We start from the raw sequence: 19,462 nt of genomic DNA on the forward strand, positions 1-19,462 counted from the left end.
CTCCCAGGGATTCCTTGGCTGCCCCTGCTTAACTTTGCCTCAACTGCCCCACCTGGAGACTCCCATCCCCCTGGAGATGGCTGGGTTTCTCCTCAGCCATCTATCTTCCTGTGTGGAGCCTGTGGCTTGTGCTACTCTGTTTCTTCCACTCACGTCCCCGACTCCTGGCTTTCCTCTCTTGCCTCTGCCTCAGGCCTTAAGGCTCCTGGATGCAGCTGACCTGTAGTTAAATGAGCCAAATTGAAAAGTTCTACAGCTGTATTGGGTTCTCCAGAGAAACAGAACCAATAGCGGATATATACACCCATCTCTCTCTCTCTCTCTCTCTCTCTGTGTCTCTCTATATATATTTATAAAACAAGGAATTGATTCACATGACTGTGGAGGCTGAGAAGTTCCATGATCTACTGTCTGCAAGCTGGATACCCAGGAAAGACAGTGGGGTAGCTCCAGTCCCAGCCCGAAGGTCCAAGATCCAGGGGAGCTGATGATGTAAGTGAGTGTCAGTCCTAGTGCCAGAGGAGACCAGTGTCCGAGCTCAGACGGGCAGAGAGTAAATTCTCCCTCTGCTTTTTTGTTCTATTCAGGCCCTCAATGGACTAAATGATGCCCACCACACTGGGAGGCTCATCTGCTTTACTCAGACTGCAGGTACAAATGCTAGTTTAACTCAGAAATGCTCTCCTAGACACACCAGGATAACATTTAGCCAAATGTCTGGGCACCCCACGGCCCAGTCAAGTTGACACAGAAAATCAGCCATCACAACAAGCGACCTGTTTGTCTCATTCCACCCTGAGCAGCACCTGTGGAGTGAGAGAGGCCGCCTGGGGTCTGGAGTCATGGCCTGTGCCCCGGCTGTTACGTTCTCTGGGCCACAGGTGCCACTCAGGCCGTTCCTGTTGTAAGAGGCCCCCTGAGACCATGCTGGGGTCACAGCACCCCAGCGCGAGGGAAGGGGCTCTCCGCTCCCTCAGGCCTGGAGCTGTGAATAAAATGGGGCAGCAGCTGAGGAGAGAGAAGCTGCTGAGAATGACAGACGCACCTTCCCCACCAGTTTCTTCACCAAGCTGTGGAGCCAGCCACTGATTCCATTCTCAGGTTCTGTTCTCGGTGCATCGGCAGATCAGCTGCTGTGACGGAGGCCTCCGGCTCTCTCCTGCCCAGCCTCCCCTCCCCTCCCCTCCCCTCCACGACCTCTTCATTATGGATGGAGAGACACTGCCATGTGGCTAATATTCAGATCATCACTTCGTAACAACACTTAGCCCTGTTAGTAATGACATATTCATGAGTTTATTTGCTTAGTATCTGTCCTCCCCACTAAACGGTTAATTCCGCGAGGTCAGGGACTGTCCTTCCAGCTCATGGTTAAAGGGCTGGAACCTGGGGGCCGCCTGCCCCGCTGTCAAGTGACTGCACAGCTGCGGGCTGCACGCGTTTGTGCGCCTGATCTCATTCACCCACCCACAGCAGACTGAAGAGTATGATTGTTCGTCCCCATTTTACAGATGTGAAAACTGAGGCTCTGAGAAACTGGGGGTCCATAGCTTGCCAGGGGTGACTCCCAGCTCATTTCATTCCACAGTCCGGCCTCATTCAAGTGGGGCACCAGGAACAGTTAAGAATCTCGGAGCAGGGACTATCCTGGCAGTCCAGTGGTTAAGACTCCACACTTTCGCTGCAGGGCGCACAGGTTTGATCCCTGGTCGGGGAACAAAGATCCTGCATGCTGTGTGGCGCGGCCAAAAACATTCTTGGAGCAGAAATGATGGAAGATGCCAATAGCTTTTGCATAAATCACAGGATGTCGTATTGTGCCCTGGGATAGGAGGGACGTTGACTGTTTTCTGGGTTTTGTTTTGGTAAATTCACTTATACTTACATGACAGAATTGGACTGTCTTCCAGCCTCTGAACCACTACAGGGAGGGTTTCCTAAGCCTTCCAAGAAACACGACCCCAGCGCAGCGTCCCCAGGTGAGAGGCTGGGAACGGATGGCAACCCCAGAGGAGAGTGTGGTGCCTTCGCCCACAAGGAGTATCACAGAAGAGAGGATGAGGGAAACGGTGGCAGCCTATTTTGCCCACGAGGTCCAGGAGTGAGGAGCGAGCTGGAGGGTGGCCCCCATGAGAGGAGGCGAGGGTGGAAAGTGGCTGGGAGCTGGGTGAGGGCCAACTCAGCTGGCCTGGGCACTGAGGCTGGGAGCCTGGGCGCCGTGGGGACCATGGGGACTGTGGCTGTACAACTGTCTTCAGTTGTCCCCCAAAGCTGGGTCCAGACCCAGGAGATGGACATGTCCATTGTTTATGGGTTGAGTTTGGCCAGAAAATTGGTGGGAAGGTGAGCAAATTGAGGACGCCGACACCTAGGGACATTGGGCTGTCCTTGAGAGGGGAGCAAGGAGGCCAGAGGTCAGAGGTTCCAGAGGAAGACAGGAGGGGCATCTGGGACATGGTGGCCTGAGAGCAGGAAGTGAGCTAAGGTTTCAAAGGTGGAGCCCTTCTGGGGACAAGGGGAAAGGTCACAGAGTAGCGGGGAGGGGAATAGAAGAGCAGGTAGCTGGAGATGGTCCCCGGTGCTACCCAGGTTGATGGCCGGGCCTGGAACAAGAGGACAACAGCTGAGGCTGCGACAAGGCCTCGGGGTATGAAACAAGTGGCAGGGTGACAGTCACGAGCTGAGAGTGGGACAGCCAGATGGCAGGGGCTGCAGAGGTGCTAGGGGTGTTACAGGGGGCGCCGCCACACACTGCCTATCCTGACCCTCAAGCATGGAAAGTGCAAGACGCCAGTTCTCGGGAGAGACCTGCAGGGCGGGAGGAGGGCTGGACCTCAGCTAAGGCAAGAGGCAGGAGAGGAGAGAGTGGGAAGGTGGGGGAAGCATGCAGGAAAGGTGGGCAACGCGGATGGGGTTGGGGGACGGCCTGGGAATCCAGGGGGCTGGATCAGGGGAGGAATCCAGGGGGCTGTGCAAGCGACCTGGGAGAACGGGAACAGCAGGTCCAGGGGGACGACAGACCCCATCGCTGCAAAGGGCACAGTCCTGGAAGCCCCGGGGGGATGCTGGGAAGTCGGGGCACTCGGGCCTCTCAGGGCCACCCACAACTGGACTAACCAGAGTTTGGGTGGATCTGTTCAGAATGTGGAGAAATGGGAAGAACAGATGTTTTTAGTTTGGTCACACAGGGTGGCGAGGTATCTGGTTCCTCTGATGGAAGGTTCCAGAAATGGAGGATGTCTACGGGGGTTTAAGGTGAGGGATTTCAGAAGGAGAGTGCGAAAGGCAACAGCTGCCCACAGACCCTCAGGGCAGGCCTTCCAGGGGTGTCGAGGGGCTTCACCTGAGAATGGGGAGAGGACTCGGAGCGACTCGAGGATTATGAGGCAAAATACTTAAAGTCCACAGTCAAAGCTCACTCCGTGAACTCTGTGAACTACTGTCACCCCATTTAAGGATGGGGACACGTAGGCTCCTCGTGGCGCCCGGTGACGGTCCCCGCTAGGCAAGTCTCCCTCCGGAACACGAGCCCTTCCTCCCTCGGGGTCGGCTTCCTCACTCTCTCCCAAGCTCGGCCACCATCCAGCAGTGGTCACAAGCATGCTTGGACACCAGACTTGGTGGATGCAGATGCCTCGACGTTTACAGACAAGTGACGCTGGCCCCAAATCCAAGGCTCTGCAAGATGTGAGGCTCACCCACTGGGAAGACCTCAGAGGAGGACGCCTTAACCCTGATGCTGACGCAAAGGCTCAGGGCTGGCATCTGAGGCTATTCGGAATGGTGAGCTCTGGGGGTTTAGAGACCAAATAAAAAGGAGCCCATGGGCAAAAGGTGTGCAGACAAGGGACGTGTCAGTGGGTCCTTGAGATGAAGTCAAGACCGAGGTGAGGTCCATGGGCCCAGTGTCGTTATCACTGTCAAGTGTAAAGCTGCGTTTGGAGCTGGGACATTTAATGTAGGCTTAGCGGATGATGGCGAGCAGACCCACGATTCACTTCCATACTTTCTGTGAAGGGAGCATCCCTCAAACTCGGACAAATAAGCAAATGTGGAGGCAAAGGTCTGAGGGGGGTGGGGTCTGGGGAACGTGAGGGTCCCTTCCAGGGAACTGTCATGTTACTGTCAATCGGACAGATGACCAATACTAGAAATGACCAAATGTCTCAGTTCATCTGCTTTGGTCCTGTTACAAGGGGGATGGGATGGCAGGTTCTGGCAACTAAGGACAGGGACCTTCCCTGGGGTTCTCTAGAGGTTTTTTTTTTAAACACTTATTTATTTATTTATTTTGGCTGCACCAGGTATTAGCTGCAGTGTGTGGGATCTTCCTTGCCGCATGTGAGATCTTTACTTGCCGCATGCAGGATCTAGTTCCCTGACCAGGGATCGAACCCGGGCCCCCTGCATTGGGAGCTCGGAGTCTTAGCCACTGGACCACCAGGGAAGCCCCTCCCTAGAGGATTCTAAAATGAACTCCTGCTACTGCTGAATGATTTCTTTTTTTTTTTTTAAAGACATAGATAATGATTTTTTAAAATAAATTTATTTATTTATCTTTTGCTGCATTGGCTCTTTGTTGCTGCGTGCGGGCTTTCTCTAGTTGCGGCGAGCGGGGGCTACTCTTCATTGCGACGCATGGGCTTCTCATTGTGGTGGCTTCTCTTGTTTCGGAGCACAAGCTCTAGGCATGTGGGCTCAGTAGTTGTGGCACACGGGCTCAGTAGTTGTGGCGCATGGGCTTAGCTGCTCTGTGGCATGTGGGATCTTCCCGGACCAGGGCTCGAACCCGTGTCCCCTGCATTGGTAGGCAGATTCTTAACCACTGGACCACCAGGGAAGTAAGTCCCTGAATGATTTCTGATACTTGGAGAAAGTAGTTGTGATTAGGAACTAACAGTCTTTTTTATTTTTGGTCGTGCCACAAATCTTGTGGGATCTTAGTTCCCCAACCTGGGCCCTCGGCAGCGAGAGCACGGAGTCCTAACCACTGGACTGCCAGGGAATTCCCGAACTAAGAGTCTTTTAAGAACAAATTATGCTGAGCTGGCCTCCTCCTCTTCCATAGGGGATAGACCCCAGTTCGGCTGCACATGGGCGTGTGACGGTCTCTCATGAGGGATGCGTGGAGATGAAGGGGGGTTGGCCATGACTCCCAACACCTCACCACTGCCCCAGCCTCCGTGCTGTCCGCGCGCCTCTCCACCCTGAGCTCCTCACCCAGGCCGTCGCCTCATCTCCCACGCAGACTCCCACACCAACCCGACCCCACCTGGCTTTTCTCCCTATCCCACCACCAAACCGCTCTCGCCAACCTCACTCACCTTCTCCATGGTGCCGACCCAAAGCACTTTTGAGCCTGATTTTCCAAAATCTCCAAGCAGCAGCCACTGAGTTAACTTTTGGGGAGGGGTGGAATTGATCCTTCATCTCTTAACTTTTAACTTGAAAAAGTAATACATGCAGGTAATTTAAAAATTCAACCAGTACAAAAAGTATACAGCTAAGTTCCCCCCACCCGATTACAATGCCCTTCTCTCTCCAGAGGCAGTCCTGCAAATGTTCTCATAGGTCTTTGCAGACGTTTTGTTTTTTGTTTTTGTTTTTGTTTTTGCCGTACGCGGGCCTCTCACTGTTGTGGCCTCTCCCATTGCGGGACGCACAGGCTCAGCGGCCATGGCTCACGGGCCTAGTCGCTCCGCAGCATGTGGGATCTTCCCGGACCGGGGCACGAACCCGTGTCCCCTGCATCGGCAGGCGGACTCTCAACCACTGCACCACCAGGGAAGCCCTACAGACGTTTTTATGAATATACAACTTTATTATGTAGCTCATTTTTCTTGTCTTCTCCAAAAGTGGGAGCGTCCATATGCCCTGTTTTGTATTTTACTTCTTTCCCTTTATAAATTCTGAAGATCATATTCCGTCCTTTTTGAACAACCTCTGCCTGGCCTTCTGAGTACCGCACTAGTTCTCTTTCTACCTGGTAGCCTGACCTTGGTCAGCAACTCCCTCAAGCTGACCTATAAAGGTCGGAGTTCCTCAAAGTTCATTCCTAGGCTCTCTTTTCATCTTTAAACCCTCCCCACTAAGTCACCTTACCTACTCCCGAGGCTTTCAATGCCACCCATGTATGTGGACAATTCCCACCTGGCACCTCCAGCTTGGCCCCTTGCTTCTGAGTTCCCAGCTTACATGGAATCACCAGGTGAACACAAGGTTAAACTCATGGTCTTTCCCCTAGATCTGATGCCTCCCACTCTCTCCCCACCTCCAAGCAATGCCCAAGTCCTGTAGATATCACTCCCTGACCATATTCCTCTGTTCTCTGCAGCCTCCTGCCTGGTTTCCTGACCCACTCCTGCTCTTCTGGCTCAATCCAGTGATGTGCAGCATGCAAATCTGCTTACATTTATGCCCCTGCTTAAAACCCCACAGCAGCTTCCCGTTGATCCTGTTAGGATCAACTTCAAAATCCTTGGCCTGCCCTGGAAGGGCTGGCAGGATGGGCTCAACCCTCGTCCCAGCCCACACTGGTTTCCCCAGTGCTCAGGACCTCCTGCCTCAGGTTCTGCCTCGTTCTGGAAACCTCCCGGGAAACCCGCCCCTCCTAGCCCCATGACTCCGCCTTCCCCTGCACTTTGAAGGTCACTTCCACATGGAAGCCTTCCCAATCCCAGGACCAGTAAGACCCCCAGCCTTACCTCTGTAATGGTACGATGTCTTTTCTTCCTTGAGACCCTAACATTCTTATGGGTGGGGCTGTGACTGTCTTGTTCATTCCTGTCACCTCAAGGCCTAGCAGGGTCTGGCAGGTAGAAGTTGCTTACTTATTGGATAAATGTTTGAACAAGTAAATGCCATGCTTGTACCTACCTCCACTCTCTGCACACTACGGTCCCCCTGCCTGGGCCACCATGCTTTCTGGTGTGCAGTACAACACCGTGGTTGAGAACTTGGGATCTGCAGCCACAATGCCTGGGTTTGAACTCCGGCTCTGCCAACTTACTAGCTGTGTGACCTTGGACAAGTCACTTGATATCTCTGTGCTTTGGTTTTCTCATTTGTAAAATGCACTAATAATAGTAGGTGATTCACAGAGGATTAAAGAAAACAATACTTAAATCATTGATTACAGGAAAAAAAAAAATAAAGTGCTTTGCAGTGAATCCAGCGTGTTTCTCCTCCCATTCATTCCTGCGCCATGTCAAGCCAGCCTTCCCCTCAGCCACAGTAACCTCCTATTGCTATGTACTGTTCCAATTGTCTCTCTAGCTAATTTTTTTTTTTTTTTTTTTTGGCTGCGTCGGGTCTTAGTTGCCCTGGGAGGGCTTAGTTGCCCTGCGGCACGTGGTATCTTAGTTCCCCGACCGGGGATCGGATCGAACCCACGTCCCCTGCATTAGGAAGGCCGATTCTTAACCACTGGACCACCAGGGAAGTCTCTCTCTAGTTTAAAGCTTCTGAGAAGAGGTATCCTGTCTGCTTTATCTGCTGCTCCACATTCCCAAACTCTGGGAAGAGTGGACTGAAGAAATATTCCTTAATGCACTGAGGAGAGGTAAGGCCTCAAGTAGCTAGGGAAGCTGGCCTGAACTCACTCTTCCAGGGGAATCCACAAGAACAGAAGTGAAAGTTGACTTACTCAATTTCCTGTTTTAGATTTTGAGGAAGCTCACCTCCAGAAACCTCAGGTTTTATTTTATCTTGATATTCCACAGTTAAACCTAAGATGGTTACGAAATATAAAAAGAGAACTGCCACAGTGAGGCACAAAGGGTGAAATGCTAGGATGGAACTTATTAGTGAAATGATTAAAGTAAAAATTTTAAATAGTGATTTTAAAAAATGGAAATTGGAAAACTTTCTATTTTGCATGTTTTTTTTTGGAAAACTAGACTCCAGATCATGACTCCATTTCCCTTTCAAACTGAAAAATATTAGTGCTCCTGAGTTTGAATCTAAGCCAGGTGTCTGACACTTGGAGGCCTGTGAATCTTGGGATGCATCTGGGTCTCTCACCGACTGACCACAGCCCTTCCAGTGACTGATTCATTCCAGTTGCTGGGTGCCTGTGTTTGGAATGCTGAACTTCCTCTGGAGACCCCTGTGCAAGTTACTTTTTTGCTCAAATTGTAAAATGAAATCTCTCAGAAATGCCCCAATGAAATCACAGAAAATTTTGAACTTGAATCAAATGAAACATGGTATTTCCAAGAAATCCATAATACTTTAAAAAAGCCTCTGAATAACTGAAAGCGTAGAGACAGAGGAGAAGTCCACCTAGAAAACCTCCCACTCCTACCCTAGTGGTGGGGACAACATCGCTTCTATAGCTGAGGGCTGTGGGCTACCTGCTAAAACAGACTATGCAACTCAGCGGGTTCTATCCAAGCCATTTATTTGAAACGCCAACTATATGTAGGATAAAGTCAGTGTTACATGCTTGTCAGTAACAGTAGAAAAATAGAACCAGTGAAAACCTTTGTACAACTGTAATGATACTCAAGAGAAATGTATCATTTTACAATGCTTCACACAGACGAATTCAAGTTTGGAGGTACCTAAATAAAAATACTATATATTTCTTTAAAAAACACTATGTACATTTGAAGCGTAAACAAGTTTTACAAAGTACTGGTTATGCAGGTTGTAGAAAACACTTGCATAGGACATGAAATCAGTTTAAGAAAAATTTCTGAGCCTTTAGCATTGAAGGCACTTGACTTTATACCAGTAACAGCACAACCACAAGAAATGCAGTGTTGTAGAAGGTACCACCTCTCTGATGCACAGACGTGGTACATAAACAGCAAGTGGAGTTCAGGAATCTTTATCGTTCAGCCACCCCACCTAAGAGCAGGATTCCGCCCCACGTGCCCACGGAACCCAGATACACAGTCACGTGCAGGTACACGATGAAGCTTCCAGAGCTCATTTCAGCTCTTAGACAGAACCCACGTAAACACACAGACACAAGAAGTTACTTTCAAGACACACACTTGCAAGTAATCTTTCTATAGAAACGGCCACAGCATTATAATATTCAGAATATGGAAGATTGAGTCATGGTCTGAGGCTTTTCTAGAGGAAGAGAAAAATCAAAAAACTTGCCAATACAACAATTACATAACACCTATTGCAATCGACAGGACAAAAAGACAACTTAACATTTCATAAAACACTGTTCGTACAACAGTGTTAATGGAAAATAATACAATACCCTTTAGTGTGTGACGGTAATTCTTTTAGTAAGGTTATCTGTAATGAGGTTTTAAAGTAAACTCCTTAGTAGACAAAGTAAACCACTGCAGAACGGGGAATAGCACCCATCACTGCTGCTTTGATAGTAACTTTCAACAGTAAGTTGAAGGTCAACCAAATAATTAAAAAAAAAAAAAGTCAAACATTTCCCTTTGAGTTCAGTCCTAAGATAAAAACATAAATGCCTTAGAATTGCAAAACCAGTATCTTACAAGTGTTTCAGGAAACACATTTTCCCCTAAAAGACGGATTTCAACATGAAAATACACATTTTGATGAGTAGTTACTGAGAAGTGTTCATCTTTCACCTCTAGAGACCGACACGTGGGGATCATCTTTGCGTCCCGCTGCTGCCAACACGTGGGGGTCATCTTTGCACCCTGCTGCTGATGCTGCATATGCTGTTTCCCCTCCATCATCACCTAAATCCAAAGGGACAAGTATGGTCCACTGCTACTAGAGCTTGAACAACAAATCCAAAGAAAACCCAATAAAGAACAGTTTTTTAAGGAAGCATAAACAAGAATTAAGCAAAGTTTCATAGAGTTCAACCAAAAAAAACCCCCAAAAAACTCAAATAAAAAGAACTCATTTAAAATTACCTGGTTACCAAAATGTCAGGAGAGGTTAGGTCTAGGGACATGCCTAGAAAAAGCTACAGGGGCGTGTGAGAAAGGGTATGTATAGTACATGGTAAATTCAAACAACGATTTTTTCAGGAATAATTTTTGCCTTTAATGCTGCTATCTTTTTCCCTTAGGAGTCACAGGTGACTCTGAACTGAAATTACTAATCAAAATCACAAAACTAAAACAGAAATATAAGAAACAGACCAACAGCATCTTGAAGAAACGTAGATCTTTTCCTTCCGCTCCAGGATCTAACTGGTATTCGCTAACCTCAACCCGGCGGACACCAAAGGTGGCGATTGTCTAATGGCCTGATTGTCCATGGCCTCGAGAGGAGATCTGGTATGCTGAGCTTTGGTTCTCATGAAATTTCTACACCGAGTAAAATGCTAGGTCCCGTGGCCTAAATTTTATATTATACATGTTTATTTCTGAGAGCAATCTTACTCAGCCTTCACATTTATCTTCGTACAGCACTGAAAGATTTTAATGCCTAGTAAGCATTAAAGAAAACTGAATAGATGGGTTCAAAGGCCAGAGGCACATAGCTATTCAACCTACCCTACTGACCAAGATACATTAGAAGTCCACTGACACCTACCCTAACACAAAACCCACATCTGTTTCCCTTCTGGAAGTCACAGCAGTCCACGATCCACAGCACGTTTCTCTCTATACATAGAGTTTAGCCAGGTATGCTACTAAATTACTAACAGCAAACTTCATAAATTAAATAAAACTATGAACAGTGGCCACTTCTTTTATAATTATATTTTAGGGACGTGAAAGAATGCTTAATAAATTTTCAGAAAAATGCATGTGTGGCACCAGTAGCTCTTGTCTAACATTTTTTAAAAAAACATGCTGGAGATGAGAAAGATTTCCCCCACCAACTACGTCTACTCACTCTTATTTGCAGTACCAGCACAGCACAGTCTGCATTCAGAATAGAAATTTAAAACTGTATCAAAATAATTCATGTCAACACATGTATATAAATACAAATTAAGGAATATGATGGAATTAACACTTTGTGTTTCTGAGGAGAGACAGACTGAGATTGGCTTCAAAAGACACCGTCATCTATCACAAAGTCAAAAACCTCCTAAAAACGAGAACAGAGTCCTGACGTTTTTCATCTTTAAAAAAAGGAGCCTCAAAGGCGACAATGTGTAGCCAACCTCACAGTAGCCTGGTGTTGACTCTGGGAGATCTGGGGCTCGGTGTGCAGCTTGGCCGACATCGAGGGACGCACGGGCAGCAGCTAACTAGCCAGGCAGCAGAGCGAGTGGCAGCGGTTTGCCGGTGTAGACAGACAAACTGATGTGTTCCCATCTTTAAGACTACCTACTGTTAGGATTTTTTAAAATGTCAGATTATTCCTGAGTGTATATCCACAGGGTAAAAGTAGGAAAAGATTGTAAGAGAAACTACAGTTTCGGGAGAAATCAGAGTTCTTGACACCCAATAGAGACCTATTTACTTAAAAGTGCATGTCATTCATTTATATGGTAGCTTGTAAAGGCTCCCTAGCCCTGCATAGTTTTAGAGTGAGTGTGAGTGATTCAGAGTTTTATATATATATACATACACAGAGAAGAGGCTCCCAAACATCCTTCACGGGAGGGAGTGTTCAGAAAGTCTCTTTTCTTCTAAGTGCTACGGCTGTGTGTGTATGTGTAAAAATAGAAAGTGAATGTTCAAATAATGTTGAAGTGATTTAAAAACTCAAATACTAATGTATTTACATTGGAGAGTAAGAAAAAAACAGTCCTTAGCTCACACATTGCCCTTCTAAGGGAGAGGATCTTAAAAGATCCCATGTGCTCAGTGGTTCAGTAAAATCCCAAACCAGCGTCCCCAGTGGAGTTCAAGTAGGACATGTAGTATTTCACGGAAGGAAAAAAAAAAAGGTTTCTTTTTCTCTTTTGGTGACAAAGCATTACGCATTACACAACAACTTCTTTAAAGGACACCAAAATTCAGACACACTTTGAAAAACACTTAAAAGAAAATATAAGCTTACAAACACCAAATGACATCCGTAAGGCTGAAGCCCTTTTGTTTTTTGTTTTTTTCCCCCAGAGAGCAAGACAACTGAAGGCAGCAAGCAGTCACTCCCCCAGACTCATCTGGAGAGTCGCAGCTCAGAATCGGCAATCCCGCAGGGCAGGCTTTAGTTACTTCGCTAATTCCACCTCTTCAGAATTCCAGGAAAGCCGATCGCTTTAGAACCTCATCTAGTGAAACTCTAATCCACACTACCAGAATCTGCAGTGACTCTAACAGCACCTGCACTGTGAATAAAGCAATAGCTTGAGTCTGGACACAAAAGGCTTTTCTCCTTCTTGTTCTTTACTGAACCAGGAAACTTCAGGATCCTGACTGGATTCCTGCTGGAGGAATGAAGACCAGCTCCCAAGACTCATTTAAAAAGTACGACATTAGATTTATGAAGATTGAACAGGAAGATTTCTGAACTAAAACAATTACTGAAAAGAGAGGAGCATTTTGATGTGCTGTTCTTTGGAATTTCTATAATTAAAAAATAAACACAGAACTATTTCATAAGAAAATACATCTTAGTGTGCAATCCAATGCACGTGGAAATTGCTAGATGAAAGGTAAAATGCAAAAAAGTATGAAAATACAGTCCTTTAAATGTGGCAATAAAGTTTAACATACTGATATAAAAACAATACAGATAAAAGTACAAGTGCAAAAAAATTCCATCATTTGTAAAGAGAAAAAAAAAAGTGCCAGCTTGCTTGCTCTTAAAAATGCTTCCCCACACAATTGTTCAAACACAAAATAGACAGACGCAGCATTCAAAATAACCCTCTTAGCATGCCATGTCTAATAAACATGTATATACAAAAACTAGAATAAAATAATGTGAAACTGAGTTATCAGCTGGCATCAATACTCTAAGTTGTTGGGTTACATCATAAAATGGGATGTTTCACATCTCAGGCACAGACGACTTGGAGGTTGCTCTCAAAGGGCAGACTTTTTGTAGAGGAAGTCTGGCTTGCTTGGTGACCTCCTTCCTCTGCTGACTGAGTCTTCCCTTTCCAAATCTGTATTCCGCTGAGCTCCATGGCCCAAGGACTCGCTGTCTGCCAGTCTTCTACCAGATCTCTCTTCTGGAGCTTCAGAGCTACATGCAGAATGTGAAGGTCTGTTAGGAGCCAGCCCAAAAGTCAAGTCAGTTTCCACTGCTGTTCGCCCCCTGACATGGGCTGGACCGTTGCCGGCATTTTCTGGGGCTGCCGAAGGAAAGTCCGACCGCTGGGGAGGCTGCTCAACAACATCGAGGTGTACCGGCTCATTCTTTTGTCTGTGCAGATGCCCATCAGGGGAAAGTGGATATTCTCTCCTAGCTTCTTCCTGCTTTTTAGGAGAGGTCTGGCCAGGTAGGCAGGCTGACTTTAAGCCACTTGGTGATGCCTTATTGTGGCTATACAAATCGGGACCAAAATATCCACCTTGCGAAGGGGAAGGGGTGCGTCTGCCAGGAGCCGGAGTAGACGGTCTACAAGCAGCATTCGAGAAGTCATAGAAATCTGGATATGCCTTTTGATTTTCTCGAGTGTCTGTTTTTTGCTCTAGTGTGTGTTTCTTTCGAGATGTGTGTGTATGCCTCTGTGGAATACACGATAGATGCTGGGGAGGCCCTGGTCTTACTTCAGAAACTGACTGGCTTAATTCTGTGTCTACAGCAAGTTCGGGAAGTCTCCTGTCCTTGAGTGACAGTGTGGACACTCCCATGGCGATATCTGGCATTAGATCATTTAGCACAGGTTGTGTACACTGCAAACATAAACAAAACAGGGGGAGGGTTAAAAGAAAAAGGCCCAGGACTCCCTCTTTTTTCGAATGATGTTCACTGATTTTTGTTTCCTCATTAGAAAAATGATACATGATTTTTTTTTTTTTTTTGGCTGTGCCACGCAGCTTGTGGGATCTTAGTTCCCCGACCAGGGATCGAACCCAGGCCCCTGGCAGTGGAAGCATGGAGTCCTAACCTGGACTCCATGGACCATCAGGGAATTCCCCTGCTTATTTTTAAAATGATAAAAATATAGAAAGCTATAAGGCAAAACCCCCACAAAAACCCTAAACTTCCCTACTTGAGATATAACCATTGTTATTAGCATTTTGAAGCAGTTCTCTCACCTTTTATATTTTGCACACATATGTTCATAAAATTTAGTGCATATATAACACTGCCACTAATACTATTTAAATTACTGCATACTGTTCTCCACTGTATTGATGAGGCATGACTTCTTAACCATTCCTCCACTGTTGGACCTTAAGGTTGTTTCCAATTTTTCATTATTATAATCAAGACTGTAATGAACATACAGATAAAACACCTTTGACGGGAGTTTTATTTAAAATATAAAGTAGGGCTTCCCTGGTGGCGCAGCGGCTAAGAATCTGCCTGCCAATGCAGGGGACACGGGTTCGATCTCTGTTTCAGGAAGATCCCACATGCTGCGGAGCAACTAAGCCCGCGAACCACAACTACTGAGCCTGCGCTCTAGAGCACGCGAGCCACAACTACTGAAGCCCACGCGCCTAGAGCCCGTGCTCCGCAACAAGAGAAGCCACTGCAATGAGAAGCCTGTGCACCGCAACGGAAAGTAGCCCCTGCTCGCCACCACTAGAGAAACCCCACGTGCAGCAACGAAGACCCAACGCAGCCAAGAATAAATAAATAAATTTATTTTAAAAATAAATAAATAAATAAAATATACAGTAGTAGAACTTTTATAACTGTAGAACTGAGGGCCAGGCCAATAAGATGGGAATTTGGTTTATTCAACACTATCAACCTTTGCTGTTTCTTCTTTTTGGAGGGGTTCGGGGGGACAGCAAGGAAAGCGGATAGAAGGGTATAAGGTGAGGAAGGACCATAATCTGACCCAAGGTGTACACTAGTCCACAGCTCCCAAAAGGCCATCTTTTAATGAAGATTCCCTTAACTAATATATGTATCTTTTGTTCTTCTCTATATTGGACGCTATTAACAGTATGTGACTAAGCAGGCAGACTTAAATCACCACTGTTTTTTCCCAAATGTATTATATAAAACAGAAATTCAACCTCTAATGCACTGCAAGATCAAGCAAAGAATTCTTGCTTAATTTACTACCTACTAGCACTAGTGACTGTGATTTCCAGTCAACTGAGTGCTCTGATGGAATAGCTTGCTAGAGGCAGAGACATGCATGAGGGTTAATTTTCTGCCCATTTTATGAATGAGGAGTCTTCTGCCACATTGTTCCCGATCGTATACTCAGCTACAAGTAGCTTCCCCTTCCTGCCCCAACAAAGCCTTTGGTAGAATAGTAGACTCTACAGAATAGAGGTCGGGTCCAGACTCTTGACACGTGCTTGAACAGCACACTATGAAACCGGTAACGTCATCTGCATTGTCCAGTAACCCCACCCTTCTGGATACCTGCACGCGAACATAAGGGAAGGCCCTGGCCTACTCCCGCCACAAACACCTCCTCTCTCCTCTCCGTCCTTTTTCATCCCCCTACATTCTCTTTTTCTCTCCCTTTTCCATACTCCCTTAAGTCTATGCTTTCAGCTTGTCAGTAACACTTCTGGACACCGCTGAGTCCCAGGGGCCAAGGAAATTGCTTCTAACATTCCAGAAGCTTGTAATTTTAGGTAGGTTACTGAGGTGCAAACTTACCACTTGTCTCTCAGATGCTACTGCTGCTGAGGCGGTGGCGGCTACTGTCTGTCTCCCCAGCCCTGTGGTGCCGGTACAGTCAGGTCCTGCTGCTTGAACACCTGGCAAACAGACTGGAGGGGGCACTGCTTTAGGAGCTGCTCTGGAGTGAAACAGTGAATGATTACAGGGATAAGAGAACGAACGTGAAGGGTGTTGGCTGGGAGGTCTTTGTCTCCAGCCCGCTTTGAGGTGGTGATGGACTGGGGTAGCTGGTGGGTGGTACGGCGGTGGTGGAGGTGGCAAGGGTGGATGGAAGGCCACAAAAGAGTCCGGATCTGTAAACACGGTTTCTGCAGCGGGGGTACTGCTAACTCGACATCTCCCAGACTGCCTCATTGTCAAGAGTGGACTTTCATCTCCAAAACGTTCATCAGGAAAGAACTTGTGAGGATTCTAAGAAAGAATGGGGGGGTAAAAAAGGTAGGATATTTGTTAGCAGATTTCCTGGACAGAAATTTACAGGCTGAGAGAGTTAAGCGAGTACCTAGGAAAACCACATTCAGCAACAGTAAAAGGCACAACAGACTTTTCTAGGCCAGAAGCCCAAGGAAAAATGACCTCAAAAACAGTATAAAAGGGTAGAGTGCAGGAGCCATCAAGGAGAGCAGCATAACTGAATAATCCAGAAAGGAGGTCAGTAATCTCTTGCAAGATTATGTGATAATCAAAAACAGGAGATAAAACCTAATGCAAATATGTCTTTGCTAAGAAAATAAAATTAACATTAAAAACAAAAGGAGGGGGCTTCCCTGGTGGTGCAGTGGTTGAAGAGTCCGCCTGCCGATGCAGGGGACACGGGTTCGTGCCCCGGTCTGGGAAGGTCCCACGTGCCGTGGAGCAGCCGGGCCCGTGAGCCATGGCCGCTGAGCCTACGTGTCCGGAGCCTGTGCTCCGCAATGGGAGAGGCCGCAATAGTGAGAGGCCTGCGTACCGCAAAAAATAATAATAATAAATAAATAAAAACAAAAGGAGGAACTAACACACCATTGTAAAGCAATTATACTCCAATAAAGATGTTAAAAAAAATTTAAAAATAAAAAAATTTTTAAAGAGGAGGAAAAGGCATATAAGTGAGGATTCTAGAACTTTCTGACAAAACATCTGTACACTTTCAGTCTGAAATAAAAACTACAAAATACTATTCCTTACCTATTATATAGAAATAAGTTTGATTAATATTTTGATAAACACTACATGGAAATTCTTAAATTGTAAAACTTACACAATTTAAGAGATCAAATTAAGATACAATTTAGAATGGCAAAGAGAATAGAAATGAACAGAAAACAAGCCTGTTTTAGAGATGGAAACCACAGTAAAAATTGAAAATCAAGAACCTAAAATGGTGAAAAAAAAAAAAAAGAACCTAAAAATGGCCCGCTCCTTGCCTAAGGCCACCATACCATGTTCCCCTTTGAAAACTCAGGCTAAAGTGGTTTGCAGTTAGTGGCAAGAAAACAATTCAATCGCTTGACCAGATGAAATTAAATTTTATTTTAGGCTCTACTTTAGTTGCTGTGAAGACTACTTTACACATTTTATACAAAAATGCTACTGCTTTTTGTACCAAATAATTACTAGAAATGGGTTTCTTCGTGCTAGTTAAAAAAAAAAAAAGCACTCATTCCTTGATTCTCATGCTTATAGGGTTTGAACCATCATGCAAAAAAAAAAATTCTTATAATAAAGGGGAGGAGAGAGGGAAGAAGAGGGGCATATAGAAGGTCTGTTAAGTATGTAGTAGGCTAAAACCTGATATCTAGTGACCAAACCAGGGACAGAAAGCAGCGGAAGGTCAGAATTTTCTACTTTCTCTTCAACTTCTGTTGGGCGTACACACCATGAACTTTTAGCAGTTAGCATTTATGTGCTTAATATATACAAGAGGCATAGTTGCTTTACATACAGCAGCTCTTATCCTCACAACAATTCATTTTACAGGTAAGGAAACTGATGCGCAGAGTGGTTAAGTAACTTGCTCCAAGTTAACTAATTGGTAAGCAGCAGAGCCAGGATATAAACCCAGTTCTCACTCTAGAGACTGTGCCCTGTCCACTCTACCACACTGCCTCTCAGTGGGGGCTTTCAGGGACAGTCAAGACACCAGGGACAGTCAAAGAGCACGTACAAAGAAAAAGACATGCTACGAGGGCTCCTTGGGATATCTAAAATACTGCCTGAGTGACAGTCAAGGCTCCCTATATTTTTATTATTTTTCAAGTATAAAAAATTGAATATTTATTTAGAAATCACAAATTGCAAATTTTAAAATATGACATATAACACAACATCACAAAATCCAAAAGAAACCATAATATTTTCATTATTAATAATAACTGACAACCTAACACAAGGCTCCCTATTTTAAATGGTTTAGTGCCGTTTCCCACCTGCAAGAGCTCTGCAGCAGCATCTGCAAGCCCGAACTCTCTCAATACTCGAATCTGAATTTCATAGCTCACTGTGGCACCTTCCCCACAGTTAAGTGCATAGGCTCTCTGCACCTGCTCAGTGTGTCGTAGCTCCTGCAGACGTCTGACCATGTCTTTCATAATGAGGAGACGAGGAACTGGAAGAAGAGAAATAGTTTGTAGGCACAATACCTGAGCTACACAAAAGACCACCTGTTGAATGCAAGAAAAAAAGCATGTGTTTTGCATCAGAATCTTCTCATAAATTTTTGATAGTATTTTAATTTCCTGGAAAGATAGTAATTTATATACTTCTAATTATTTTTCAAGGTTTTAAAATTTCACTGTGTCCAAAAGGCTCTTGGTAATACCAAACAGCTCCAGAACTGCATTATTAGTTCACAGCCCAAATAAAATTTTACTTGCATATATTCTCTTCTGAATCTCAGGATATTTCAGAAGTCTTTTAAATATATTCATTCTTTTATTCAAATAAGTTTTTGAGTCCTGACTATCCAAAATATGATCAGATTATTCATTTAAATATAATGCCTGAAACAAGGTTACTGCCTTACCTGGGATTTCATTTGCTACAACCGAAGGAGGGCTTGACTGGTTACTGCTGATCTGCTGGTGGCTGATCATGTGACAGCACTGTGGCACGGCGTTATTGACCATGTAAAGTGTGTCTGGCACATTGGACATTCTAACCATTCTCAAACGCACAAGATCTGTTTGTTCCACCATCATCTCGTCTAGCACTGACTGAAAACAATGCAGTATTAACAGAATTAGTCAACCTTACACCTCTGTTAAATCACATTTAGAGAAAGATTACCACCATCATCATATAAAAAGAAAATTAATTTATTGTTTCCAGTGTATGAACCTTAAACTTAGTGGTGAAAGGAAAAAGTACACTAATCTCTTTAATTTTTTCCTACCTCTTTAATTTTTAAAGGATCTTTTTGGAGCATCTTTGAAAAGAAAGAATAATTTTCTGAAAAATCTGTTGTTGTTTTTTTTTAAATTTACTTTTATTTATTTTTTTCTACATTGGGTCTTTGTTGCTATGCACGGGCTTTCTCTAGTTGCAGCGAGCGGGGGCTACTCTTTGTTGTGGTGCGTGGGCTTCTCATTGTGGTGTCTTCTCTTGTTGTGAAGCACGGGCTCTAGGCATGTGGGCTCAGTAGTTGTGGCTCGCGGACTCTAGAGCACAGGCTCAGTAGTTGTGGAGCACGGGCTTGGTTGCTCCAAGGCACGTGGGATCTTCCCGGACCAGGGCTCGAACTTGTGTCCCCTGCATTGGCAGGGAGATTCTTTTTTTTTTTTTTTTTTTTTGGATTTTTTTTTAATTTTTTTTTTTTTTTTTTTTTTTTTTTTTTGGGTGTGCTTGGGGT

General features: G+C 45.4%; 1 protein-coding gene across 2 annotated transcripts in view; it reads right to left on the bottom strand.

Moving 5' to 3' along the window:
• Positions 1-12,063: 12,063 nt before the first annotated feature.
• The window catches only part of BTBD7 (BTB domain containing 7), an 83,316-nt gene continuing 75,917 nt past the window's right edge, over positions 12,064-19,462 (bottom strand). The window contains exons 8-11 of one of the 2 annotated variants that reach the window (XM_007454726.1): positions 18,638-18,827; positions 18,042-18,220; positions 15,610-16,044; positions 12,064-13,706 (exon numbers count right to left, since the gene is read on the bottom strand). In XM_007454726.1, the coding sequence (XP_007454788.1) occupies positions 12,891-13,706; positions 15,610-16,044; positions 18,042-18,220; positions 18,638-18,827 (1,620 nt within the window). In that variant the 3' untranslated portion in view covers positions 12,064-12,890. The remainder of the gene's footprint in view (positions 13,707-15,609; positions 16,045-18,041; positions 18,221-18,637; positions 18,828-19,462) is intronic. The other variant, XM_007454727.1, reaches the window with a different exon arrangement.

The sequence above is a fragment of the Lipotes vexillifer genome, unplaced genomic scaffold (genome assembly GCF_000442215.2).
Source record: "Lipotes vexillifer unplaced genomic scaffold, Lipotes_vexillifer_v1.1 scaffold1126, whole genome shotgun sequence".
Lineage (NCBI taxonomy): Eukaryota > Metazoa > Chordata > Mammalia > Artiodactyla > Lipotidae > Lipotes > Lipotes vexillifer.